The 12,324-nt window shown below is 42.0% G+C and overlaps 1 protein-coding gene and 1 long non-coding RNA gene across 3 annotated transcripts in view; one reads left to right on the forward strand and one right to left on the reverse strand.

The window, feature by feature from the left end:
* TSHZ2 (teashirt zinc finger homeobox 2) overlaps nt 1–1,467 on the reverse strand; it is a 301,375-nt gene extending 299,908 nt beyond the window's left edge. Inside the window, exon 1 of the mRNA XM_006129419.4 lies at nt 941–1,467. Within this exon, the coding sequence (XP_006129481.2) occupies nt 941–980 (40 nt within the window). The 5' untranslated portion in view covers nt 981–1,467. The remainder of the gene's footprint in view (nt 1–940) is intronic.
* LOC142818848 (uncharacterized) lies at nt 195–11,792 on the forward strand. Of its 2 annotated transcripts, none has more exons than XR_012896517.1 (3): nt 195–576; nt 4,744–4,832; nt 5,948–11,792. It is a non-coding gene; the product is annotated as an uncharacterized LOC142818848 (long non-coding RNA). The 2 variants fall into 2 exon arrangements; XR_012896516.1 differs by lacking the exon at nt 195–576 and adding an exon at nt 1,664–1,834.
* The last annotated feature ends 532 nt before the right edge of the window (nt 11,793–12,324 follow it).

Genomic DNA, 12,324 nt, shown 5'->3' on the forward strand with positions numbered 1-12,324 from the left:
ACACAGCATAAAAGAAAACTCTTTGAGAAGATTTACTGTACAGGCCTATTGGTCTGTTTCTTTTTCCTGGCTTGATTAAAAAATAACTCTCCACAATTAACAAAAACAAAACACGTCCAAAGTTGCAAACTATTTTCCTCTTTACAAAATAACCCCCCCCCCCCACACACACACACACAAACTTGGCATTTGATTTGCTAATGTGCAGCCTGGGATGCAACACAAAGGAGGGATTGGATTTGAAAATGCGGACTTGTCTTCTAACAGTCAGAACGTTTCATTTTATTTCCTCTTGCAGTTTTCACCACCGATGATCAAAGGCTGAACTTCAACCACCGGGTTCATCAACAGAGACAGTCCCTGTACTATTTCAGGCGCGCGCGCACACACGAGCATACACACACACACACACACACATACACACACACACGTCCAGAATTGCACCAGAAACAGGGCGAAAGACAAAATAATAATAATAAAAAAAGAGCGAGCCACTTTATGGAACGTGCCGTTCAAAACAACCCCCCGTCCAAAAAGGTGGAGAAGGAAGCAGTACAAGAGCCATCAAAAGAGGGGGTGAGTGGGGAGGAGGGCGAAGGGAATCGAGTGGGAGAAAGTTGGGGGGGGGGAGAGTTTAACAAGGGACAGGGCTACCCCTCAAGAGCAGGAGTTGGAGAGGGGAGAAAAAAGAAGAGTGTTCCAAAAAGACCCAGGCGGGTGGAGGGGGGACCTCGCACGGATCGTCAGTTTCAGAGGAAAGCTCTTCCTGGCAAGAAGAAAACTGATTCAATATTGTTAGAGTTAGGAAGGGGGGGGGGGGGCAGATCCAGCTCAGAAAATCGGGGTGTTCCTAAACAACAATAACAACAAAAAATAGGCGGTTAGGAGTCAAAGAAGTGAAGAGACACAGAGGCGGTGTAAGTGGATGGCTTCTCCTTACCTGCAGCCCGCTTGGGTGCTTGTTGTTTCCTCCTTGGCATCGCTCTACTTTCTCCAATCTCACTTCTGTCCCCAGATCCAAGAACCCTTGGAAGCTCGTGTGTCTTGTTTCTCTGGCTTTCTCTGGCTCCCTCTCAGCTGGTTCCCCCAAATGCCCCCTCCAGCCAAGCCCCCCCTTCTGTTCACTTAACTGCTAGGAACCCGTTGGGTTTTTTATTTTATTTTACAGAGATCTAGGTTAGTATTATTTCACTGTTGCAACACTTGCTTTGCTTTGAGTCAAACATCCGAGACCAGGAGCAAATGAAAGGAACCCACAGTGCCAGCAAATAGGAATAAATAAATAACAAAATAGATTTTATATATATTAAAAAGGCAGCTCTGGAAAGATTTTGGGGCTTGCTGCTTCCTCCCTTGCCTCTCCTTTCCTCCTCCTCCTCCTGGTAGATCTGTATGGCGGATTGGTGTGTGTGTGTGTGTGTGTATGTGTGTGTGTGCAGAAAGCTGCAGGTTTGTTGCTGTCAGATGCCAGGCTGTGAGTGATATGGAAGAGGACAGAGAGGCTTTGGATGGAAGGAAATCTGGTATTCACACACATACACACACACACACACACACACATACACATACACAGGCAGGGCGAGGCGATGCCAGCAAACATCGATCCACTGAGCAAACTGAACATTAACAAACTCCTCCTCCGCGACCTGATGACAGGATGAAATTTACTCCAAGCAGACAGAAGGCAGTCAGTTTATTAAAGAGACAGGGCTTGCTGATCCCAAGGAAAAAAAAAGAAACTTATACACCGAGACACCGACTCCCCGAGCTGCTCAGTGCCAGCCTACCTGTACCCATCTCTCCCCCAAAGTTCTCCATTCTGGTTCATGCCCAAGTAAGTTTCTAATCAGTGAAGTTTGAGCCTAGCTTGTTTCTGAGCAGGGCACTTTCAGCGGCTCCTTGTTTTTTTGCAGGCTTGTATTACTCCTCTCGTTTTGATTATTTGGCAATCTTGTCATTTCCTCTTTAGATTCCCTCTCCCTCTTTACCTCGCCCCCCCCCCCCCCCCGCTGCCTTTTAGGAAGAAGGTTACATGGTAACTCTCCTTATTCCCACTTTTGAAACTAGGCTGCTGACAAGTTCCCACGGACTGACTTGATAAAGCGGTAGGCGCAGGCTACAGCTGTAACAAACTCTGTGAAGCTTTGCTCCTTTTCTCTGCCCCCTGTCCACCGTCTCCCTCTAGAAAGCTTATGTGTGAAGGAAGCTGTGTAGAAAGCAAATTGTGATACACATTGCTATATTGGCGATTATATTACTGGGGAGGTCCTGGGATTAGAAGAACCAGCCAGGGACCTTAGAAGAGGTGAGATTTAGCTACACTAGGACAATGACATAAAAATTAAGTATTAAACAAAATAGGATATACCCGATTTTCCAGCATCCTACACTTTTATGTAGTCATTTACACCAGTAGCTCTCAACTAGAGAAATATGTACCTCTCAGTGTATGCAGGAGTCTTCCATCAACTCATCTAGATATTTGCCTAGTTTTATAACAGGCTACATAAAAAATATTAGTGAAATTAGTACGACTCAAAATTTCATATAGAAAAAATTAGAAAAAAAAACGTTGTGGCAGTACAATGTATTTTTGTGTCTGATTTTATAAGTGACTAATTTTTAAGTGAAGTGAAACTTGGGGTCCACAAGACAAATCAGACTTCTGAAAGGAGTACAGAAGTCTAGAAAGGTCAAGAAACCCTGGTTTACACTGCTGTGATTTGTGAAGTGCATGTAATACTCCATCTAGATCAGTGTGATTTTGTGTGTTGGAAGGGGGGGCAGGGTGTACCAAGTCAGAATGTTAGGTGGGTGGCCCCAGAACACAAGAACGGGTGTGAATACCTACACAAGATGCAAGGCAGTGGAGAATTATGGCTTTCAATAAATATTATATTCTTCCGTTAGTTCCCAGTGACTATTTTAAAGCCAACAAGTGCAATAATAACAATAATAATTAGAGTCAGGCCCAGCACCTATTTTTCAGATTCAGATCTAAACTTCCCTAAAGTTCAGCATAGGTTCAAGAAGTCCATTTCTAATAATATTAATAACAAAAATAATGAGTTTATACCAAGAAAAACAGTAATCCTAAAAACAGAGTGCCTATTTTCCCATAGTACTGAATGGCCCAGCACCATTCTAATTCACTCTCTTTATTCTGGGTTTGTGGGTCCTTTAATCTGTGTTCTTCTATGTCCCGCAAAGAGCCCCCCCACCCCCAGTTTGTATGTAAATCACTGCCTGCTCTCATTACAGTAGACAAATTCCAAACCATGGTCAGTGTGGAGAATGAAAGGTACTGAAGAATTTCAAACAATGAATTTGATACATGAAAGCATGTCGAGTTTATTCATTTCACAGTGTCTTTTTTATAATAGCTGCTGTTAACACCATGCAGTCTTTAAAAATGATTTGGGGAACAGAGAATCGATTCTTATTCTTTTAACTGTAATTCTTATAAGTGGATTTCTCTGTAGTTTAATACCTATATTTTATCATGGGACATATCAATAATAGGGTTTTTGTTTGTTGGTATTTTCACCTTGATTTCTATATGCTCCAACATGATTCATTAATATCCCACACAAAACAAATATGTTATTTAGTGATCCTTTAAGTGGAATTAAAGTATCACTAGTATTCAGTTGACACTGGAAATGCCAGCCCTGCAGTTCAGGAAGATAATGAGTTTCCTAAAGGAAAGACCTGATATGACCTTTGTACTTAGTGACCAAATATTTTTATGTCTCTGGAAAATGTCCCCTTAAAATGATTTGCCATCCCCCTCCTCATTGCTCTGGAAATCTTTTTAAAAGTTAAAAAAAATTGATGTCACAAATAAATGCATAGTTTAAATGATGACAAAAATTAGAGCTATTGCAATGTATTCATTTCCCCACTTCCCTGTAGCACAACTCTTCCATAACTGACATGGTAGGAAAGTAGCACTCATGACCTAGGATAATGGGCCTGATTCTCCAGAAGACCTTACATCTTTCCTAGCCTCTTACAGGGTGTGTTTACACAGCAAAATTATTTCAGAATAATGGCCGTTATTCTGAAATAATTATGCGAGCATTTACACAGCAATTCCGTTACTGTATATCAAAATAATTTAAAAATAACGGACAGCTTATTCCGACTTCTATGAAGAATAATGCCTATTCCAAAATAGCTATTTCAAAATAAGGTGTGTATAGATGTTCCACTTCTGCTATTTTGAAATAGCCCCTCACAAGGGCCATTCTAAGTTATTCCTCCTGGGGCTCTAAATCGAGATAGTACATCTTCATTAGGGAATCTGGCCTCTGACTGACTAATTTTGAGGCTTCCCTGAAGCGTAGACGTGCTCTCTCAAAATACGTTTTTTTGGAATAACTGTTCCGGAATAGCTTATTCCGAAATAACTATGCAGCGTAGACGTAGCCACACTGTGCTCAGTCAGTGTACAATGTATACATTCACTTTGCACCTGTTTAAATGCAAGATGCAAGCTGCTGGAGCAACAAACAGCTATATTTTCACTATCCTTCAAAGACAGATCTCACATTATTGTATTGCTTATATTACTCATAAGATAAGGCACTGAATGTTATTCTATTGGTTCAAGTAGTGGAGTGTGACACAAGGAACCAGGATTCTATTTTCACCATTCATGTTGGCTAAATTTGTGCCTTTGAGCTCTTAAAACTTGGTGCCTCAGTTCCATATTTATGTATCATCATCACCCTTTTCTAGCTCCCTCTTCTCCTGTCCATGCACTGAAGATGAAAATCATTATGTACCTGATCCAAATATATTGCTGCTTCTGCAGTGTCTCTTTAAAGGTAAATTGTATTAAAAGCTTTTTTTAAGAGCAAGTCATTGTTTACTGCCTATTTTGTCATTTGCTTACATTTCTATAAGCATTTTTTGGGGGAAGAAATTTCTCTCTCACCGAGGGTCCACTGCTTATGTGGTAGTTTAAAAGGCATAGACACAAGGTTTAACTAGAGCAATGATTTGGTGTAGTCTTGGATCAGCAAGTAGAGGCTATTGTTCTCCACAGGCATGGCTGACATCCAAGTGCTACAAACTGGGCATGGTATTTGCATCTGCAAGTGACTATTTAGGTCACAATATGTAAGATGAGAAAGCCACTGTTTTAAATGGTGCCTCCCTAGGGAAAGAGAAATTGAGAAGATGGACTTCTGAGCACAGCGCTAGTGAGATGGCACCTTATCCTGAGTGATAAATGGGAGCATTAACAAGGCTTGGTTGAGAGGAAACCTACAGATTTATGGCTTCCTGTCTCCACCAGCAGATGTCATTATGGCTGACAGAACAGAATGCCTTTCAAGAGGGAGCTGGGGTGGGATTATGAAGAAGAGGAAAAAAGCAAGCAAAATCTGGTGTCCATTTTTATCCACCGATCAGAATCCGTTTATAATTTTGAATAGATCTAAGGCTGCGTCGCATCTGTGGACTCACTCCTTCTGTTGTTTATAACTAAGTTGGAGAAGGTTATTTAGCATCACTCTCAGCACAGAAAGAACCTTTAATATTTGCTGAAAGCATTTTTGCACACTTAGCGATGAAAGTTAGGGAGAATACAAAGAACAGATAGCACCGGATACTATCTTGGCTTATCTGATGGAATAATTGTAATGGGTGTTTAATGTTTACCTTGGAAATGTGGCAATTGATTCTGAAGCTCTATTGAATTTTATCTATTTCTATTATATTACAGAATAATATTTCTCTTTCCTGTACTGGCAAAATGTTATGACCAATTATAGTGGTGACAGTTTTGCATGCTCAAAGAAAGGTAATGAAATCTCATGGTTCAGGGCATAACATGAATCCTTAAAGGGGTCAGGAGGAATTTTTCTTTCTTCATTTATGGCACTATACAAATGACTGGATGCATTACTGGAGGTTTACTCTACCCCTTCTTTTGCAGGATATGGATTTGATAGAGGAATGGACTGATCCAGGATGGACAATTCTATGTTCCTGTGATGTACTGAGATTTTGGGCTGATTTCTTAAAAGGATGCACACAACTGCATAACTCAGTGGTAACTGTGCAAGGAAATAATCAGTTTCAGGTGTAGGCAATTTTTCAGATGCAGATTAAACATCACACTCTGCATTCTTGGTCATCTCAGATAGTAGCTTACATCCTAAGTAGTCACAGAGTTTTAATATCAGTGTAGTACCTTACTCTTTGTGAGCAAGGGTATCCCAGACTGATCCTATCACAGCTCTGGATGCAATAGTGGAACTCCCTGTACATTTTCCCATACTTCCATAACTCATCCACATTGACCTTTACTCAGTTGCTGATGGCCCACCGAGAGCTGACTCAGATGGAGTAGCTGGGATTCCATGTACATCACACAAAGAGGAGAGCATTTTAGTTGGACTCATGGAGATGTCACTAGATCTTTGTTTACATGCAATAGTCCAGAAGACACATATAAGGGAAGCAGATGGACAGTTGCCTCTCTTCCAACCCTGGGCTGTAATAACAGCCTTGGTGGCAAATTCCATTCCCTTCCTTCCAGGCATTTGCAGGCGCAAAGCTCAGTTACACCAGCATTGTGTCGGAAGGAGTGAATTTCATTCCGAGAGATTAAAATTCTGATACTGCTAATAATTTATGTCTAAGGTAACAGCAGCCAGCATTTCTAGAGACCCTGGCCACCTAATCTGTACTTGAAGGATTCACTCTCTGGTTGCAAAGAATGCATTTCAGGCTGAACTTCAACTTCAAAAGGAATCTTTTTCATGCCCAAGTGATGAGAATCTAAAACAGTGAGTAGCACAGCTCTAGCTGCAGTTACCTCCTTTAGCCCACACAGCTGTGGTTTATATTTCCTTACAATATCATCAGCTGAAGTATCATTCAGGACTATAATTAGGGTCACCATGTTTTTGATGGTTTTTTTACTATACAACCCTTTCAGTCTTTAAAATGTGCTCCAAGTTGAAACTTGACTTGAAAGAACTCATGTGTCTATACTACCAAGTTTTGTGAAGGAAAATAATGTTGACATGCAGAAATCGACAACAGCAAAGTTGCCAATGCATGTTCACACATGCCCCCTTTGTCAGCAGATCATATTCACTTTGGGAGCTCCTCCAGCAACAGCGGGAGCAATGATAGTGAGTACGTATCCCACAGTTCCTGGTGACACCATCTGCCACTAGGGGTACGTCTACACAGCAACATTATTTCAAAATAACTAGCATTACTTCGAAATAACTTAGTGTGCGTTTACCCAGCAGGCAGTTATTTGTACATAATGTCAAAATACTGTCAAGCTGGAGGATTTCTTACTCTGACTCCTGTAATCCTCATTGTACGAGGAGTAAGGGAAGTCGGAGGAAGAGTGCTCAGTTTCAAAATAAGTGCTGTGTAAATGCTCCCAATTTTGAAATAAGCTACGCAATTGCCATAGCTCAATTTGCATAGCTTATTTCAAGTTAAGCCCTACTGTGTAGATGCACCCTAAGTGTTGTGGGTTTGCAGAACAAAGTGTGAGGTATCTTGGGGCCATGCAAAATGTCCTTTCAGACACTGCTTTGTTCAGAGGCTTCCAGCTTCCTTTTACACCTTTTTTTTTTCAACTGCCCTTCTTTGTTGTACACTGCAGAATCTGCATGCTTTACCTATTACGAGGACATCATAGTAATTAATGGCTAGTAGAAGAGATCATCTTGAAATTATTGACAGCGGAAGAAAACTCAGAGGAGCCTGACTGTGCATGATAGGGACAGTAGCAACCTGTCATTGCATTTGGGAGTCACAGAGCAGCTGTACAGGGTAGACAATTGCTTTTGGACTAGGGAAACCAGCACTGATTGGAAGGATCACATCATCAGGTGTGAGATGAAGAACAGTGGCTACAGAACTTTAGGATGCATAAAGTGACCTTCCTGTGCTGAGCTGGCCCCTGACCTATAGTGCAAGGACACCTGAATGAGAGTGGCCTTCTCGGCTGAGAAAAGTGGTGATTACTGTATAGAAGCTAGTGACTCCTGATTGCTACCTGTCAGTTGCTAACCAGTTTGGAGTGTGCTGTGTGGCTGCAAGCATGCAGGACAATAAATCACATTCTGCTATAGAGGACCATGACTCTGGGAAATGTGTATGACGCTGTCTGGCATTGCACACATGGGATTTCCCAACCGTGTGGGGACCGATAGATAGCTGTTCCTCCATCACCCTGACAATGCCTTCTGTGGTCTGCCTGGCAAGAGCCTGGTTATCATTATAGTTGTGCAGCTCCCTTTCCAAGCATTCTTCCCGATGCCTGCACTCACTTGCTGATTGATTTACCACTTTACAAACCATATCCTTCCTGTTTCTTTTAGGGCACTTCCTTACTTCTCTCAGCTTCTCCAATGTGGTCCATGGCAGGGCTGTCAAGGTCTCTGCTGTTTGGCACAATGCACCAAAAGGAGTCTGTGAACATCAAGTCCTACATGGTAACATTTCCTTTACAAGCCCCTTTCCCAACATTTCCATTCACTTTCCTGCTGACCCCTTGCAAGGATTGCATCTTGGCAAACACCCTCATCATGGTGAGAAAGGAGGTGGGGATGGCTGGCAGCTGTGCATCAGGACAAAAGAAATTCCAGTTGAGTCTAGAAAATTTCCTTTGCGAGGAACATAGTCTAATAAGGCCACACTTCCCCACAGGCAGATAAAGTTGTGGCAGGCATCTTCCTGCCCAGGGTAAACAAGAAAACCAGGGCACAGTTTCTCCAGGTTTATGGCTTTCACCCCGCTCCATATGCAGCAAACCTATGTTGCGCTTTGGTTCCTACAAAAGTAATTCATGAACAGTACGGGTTTGTGTCCTGCAATGGGGGAAGAGGACAAAGCTGCATTGGCATGGAACCTGCAGCAGAAAATTAACCAATACCTGAGGAAAAGTTTCAGTCAAACATTTCTCCCTTTGATTCACACAACTTATGCAAAATGCAACGCACTATTCTATTGCGATCCCGGTGACCATCAACATCCAGTTTGGCCCCATCGATAAGCTACATAGGGATACAGAAACACAGCCAGCCTCCCACTTTTCCATGCCCTCAGCCCTGCACTCTACAAGTCACATCCACTTACCCTGCATTTCATCCCCCTACTTCCTGGTCACCCGGAAAGCAGATGCTCAGACAGGCTGTCTGTTCCCATGCCCTGATCAGATCCAGCAGCTGTGGGGCGGTCCAAGTGGGAGAGCACTTGGTGTGATGGCCATGCTTGGTTACTTGGGAAGATGCCATGAGGCCACTGCACACTGAGTCAATCCACAGGGATGGGGATGGAAAGGGGGTTCCAGATGCTCAGGTTGTGTAGGGCACCACAATTTGTAAGGTTGGCCTTGTGTGGTATAACCCTCATCCATTACATCAAATGCCTCAACAACCATGTGGATGAAACCAGACAGTCACTATCCTCTCCCGTGAACTCTCACAGAAAAGTCAGACAGCAGGAAATGGCACTTACGATTTGTGGGATTTGCAAGGGGGAGGGGCAGGTAGCTGGTCAACTGGTTGCAGGGAAGTAGAGTTCATATTGCTGTAGAGAGTGGCTGATTGAGAATTGTGGGCCATTTCCTGGATGCCAGAATCAGTGAAGAAATGCCTGGAGGTGTCTACACTGCATGTTTGCTGACAAACAAAGGGAGGAGAAAAGAAAAAAGTTGCATTGCAGTGTGTACTCTCATGGGTGAATCTTCACAGAACCCTTACCTCAGAATAAGCTATGCGATTTGTGCTATGCAAATTGTGTAGCTTATTTCAAAGTTATTTTGAAATAAAGCGCTATTTTGACAAATCCCTTAACCCAGGGGTTCTCAAACTAGTGATACCGTGACCCCTCTCAGTTGCTCGCGACCCCCTTCTAAGTTGTTTGCGATCTCCCTCTAAGTTGCTTGTGACCCCCCGGGGAGTCGGGACCCACAGTTTGAGAAACACTGCCTTGACCCTTGTGGAACAAGGGTTACAGAGATGCTGGAATGGCACACCCATTATTTTGAAATACATTTAGAAATAATGGGAGCGTTTAAAGACGTGGAATTGCTATTTCAGGATACTTTTAGTATCCTGAAATAGCCCCGCTGTCTAGACGTAGCCATGCAGCTTTGTCACCAAAAGGCACTTTTCCTTGACAAAACTTGCCAGTTTAAGGGTGAGATTTTTCTTGTTTTAAATTGCACAAATATCTTTTAAAAACATACATCAGAAATAGAGGGATAAGGAAGGCAAGGTAATATCTGTTACTAACTTAACTTCTGCTGGAGAAAGAAACTAGCTATGAAGCTTACACAGAACTCTGCTTTAGGATATATGTAAGCTCAAAAGCTTGTCTGTCTTCTGTGGGACAGACGGTGGTGCAATAAAAGATATCACCTTGTCTATCTTATGTCTTTAATTTCTTGGGACCAACACAGCTACAACAACACTGCATATAACTTCTGAAATGAGCATTGCTACATTTTTACACCTTCTCTCCATCTTATTGACATATCCTGTATTAATTGGTCTGATCTCTTTTTTCTAAGTCTGAAGTAGAGCCTGATCTAAAACCACCTATGTGCTGATTCAGGGGACTTTGGACCTTATACTACATGCACATTAGGGTACTGGCTTCATCTCTTTTGTCAGCAAAATGCCAAGAACGTTGTTGATATCTTCCAGATAATGATTAATTAAAACTATCTGCTAAATGGTTCCCCTGCCTCTTAAATAAGTTTTGCTGAAAACAATTATTTTCATTTTCATAAAAAAACCCCCTGTAATCTGTATTATTTGGGGGAAGGGGAAGTTTTGACAAAAACTAAAAAAAAAAAAAAATACTTGAAAAAAGTATAATGTCTTGTCTACATTTCCATTTAAAAAAAAGTAACTTTCCATTAAAACCAACAACTTTTTAATGGAATGTTTTGACTGCCTCTGTTTAACATATTAATAAAAGCAATGGGCACAACATTAGTCTTACATTGTAGGAGTTGCTGATTACCCATCCTCCAACTGCTTATACCAGTTAGTGACTTGATGATGATACATATTTCTTCACCAATAATACCAGAAAGAATTACGGCACACAATACTTTGAGGGTCTAAATGAAAGTTTCTGAAGAAAGGAATTCCAGGATGGCTGTGCCAACGAATCTCTCACTCCATCCTAAAATTTCTCTGTTGTTCCTACTTTAGCTATGATATGTAACACTAATCTACCATTTGGAAATTCCCTGTGATGCCTACAGCAGGTGCAAAAAAGTGGATAAAGGATCTAATTAACCACATCTGGAAGGAATTGATCAGAACCTGAAGCAAAGAAATGCTATTGGTGAAGGTAACATTGTGCTTGAGGGCCCATTTACAGAAGGCTCCATATAATGATTTGTCCATGTTTACAAGGCCTCACAGACATTTGTTGCCCCCTGGGCTAGTCTGAGGTCCACTGGCTGTGAGTACCTGCAGCCAGATTGATATCTTGCACAACTCCATCAATGTGACTAGAGTTACGCCAGGGATGAGTCTATCCTTTTTCCCCAGTAAAAGCTATATTTAGTGAGAATCCTGTATTCATAAGCTGTCCACAGCCCTGTAGGTCCTGTGAACTTGTCCATAGTCACAGGAGAGAAATAGTTTCTGCTAGTGAAGGAAAAAGAGGAGGAAAGAAGCAGCACATTTCCCACAGAGATCATGACACTCTTAGGCTACGTCTACACTGGCATGATTTTCCGGAAATGCTTTTAACGGAAAACTTTTCCGTTAAAAGCATTTTCGGAAAAGCACGTCTAGATTGGCAGGACGCTTTTCCGCAAAAGCACTTTTTGCGGAAAAGCGTCTGTGGCCAATCTAGACGCGCTTTTCCGCAAAAAAGCCCCGATCGCCATTTTCGCCATCGGGGCTTTTTTGCGGAAAACAAATCTCTGCTATCTACACTGGCCCTTTTGCGCAAAAGTTTTTCGGAAAAAGACTTTTGCCCGAATGGGAGCAGCATAATATTTCCGCAAAAGCACTGACAATCTTACATGAAATCGTCAGTGCTTTTGCAGAAATTCAAGCAGCCAGTGTAGACAGCTGGCAAGTTTTTCTGCAAAAGCAGATGATTTTGCAGAAAAATTTGCCAGTCTAGACACAGCCTTACAGTAGCCAAACAGCTGTGGAGCGGTGGACCTCCTGAATAGCCAGGTGAATGCTGAATTTGTGAGGCCACTTGCAAGGACCAGTCATTGAGTTACTAGGGATTCTTGGCTAATGTATTTCTCTCATACTATCAAATATTCAAAGGGCCATCCAAAAAAAAAAAAAAAAA

This window comes from Pelodiscus sinensis, chromosome 18 (genome assembly GCF_049634645.1).
Source record: "Pelodiscus sinensis isolate JC-2024 chromosome 18, ASM4963464v1, whole genome shotgun sequence".
In the NCBI taxonomy this organism is placed as follows: domain Eukaryota; kingdom Metazoa; phylum Chordata; order Testudines; family Trionychidae; genus Pelodiscus; species Pelodiscus sinensis.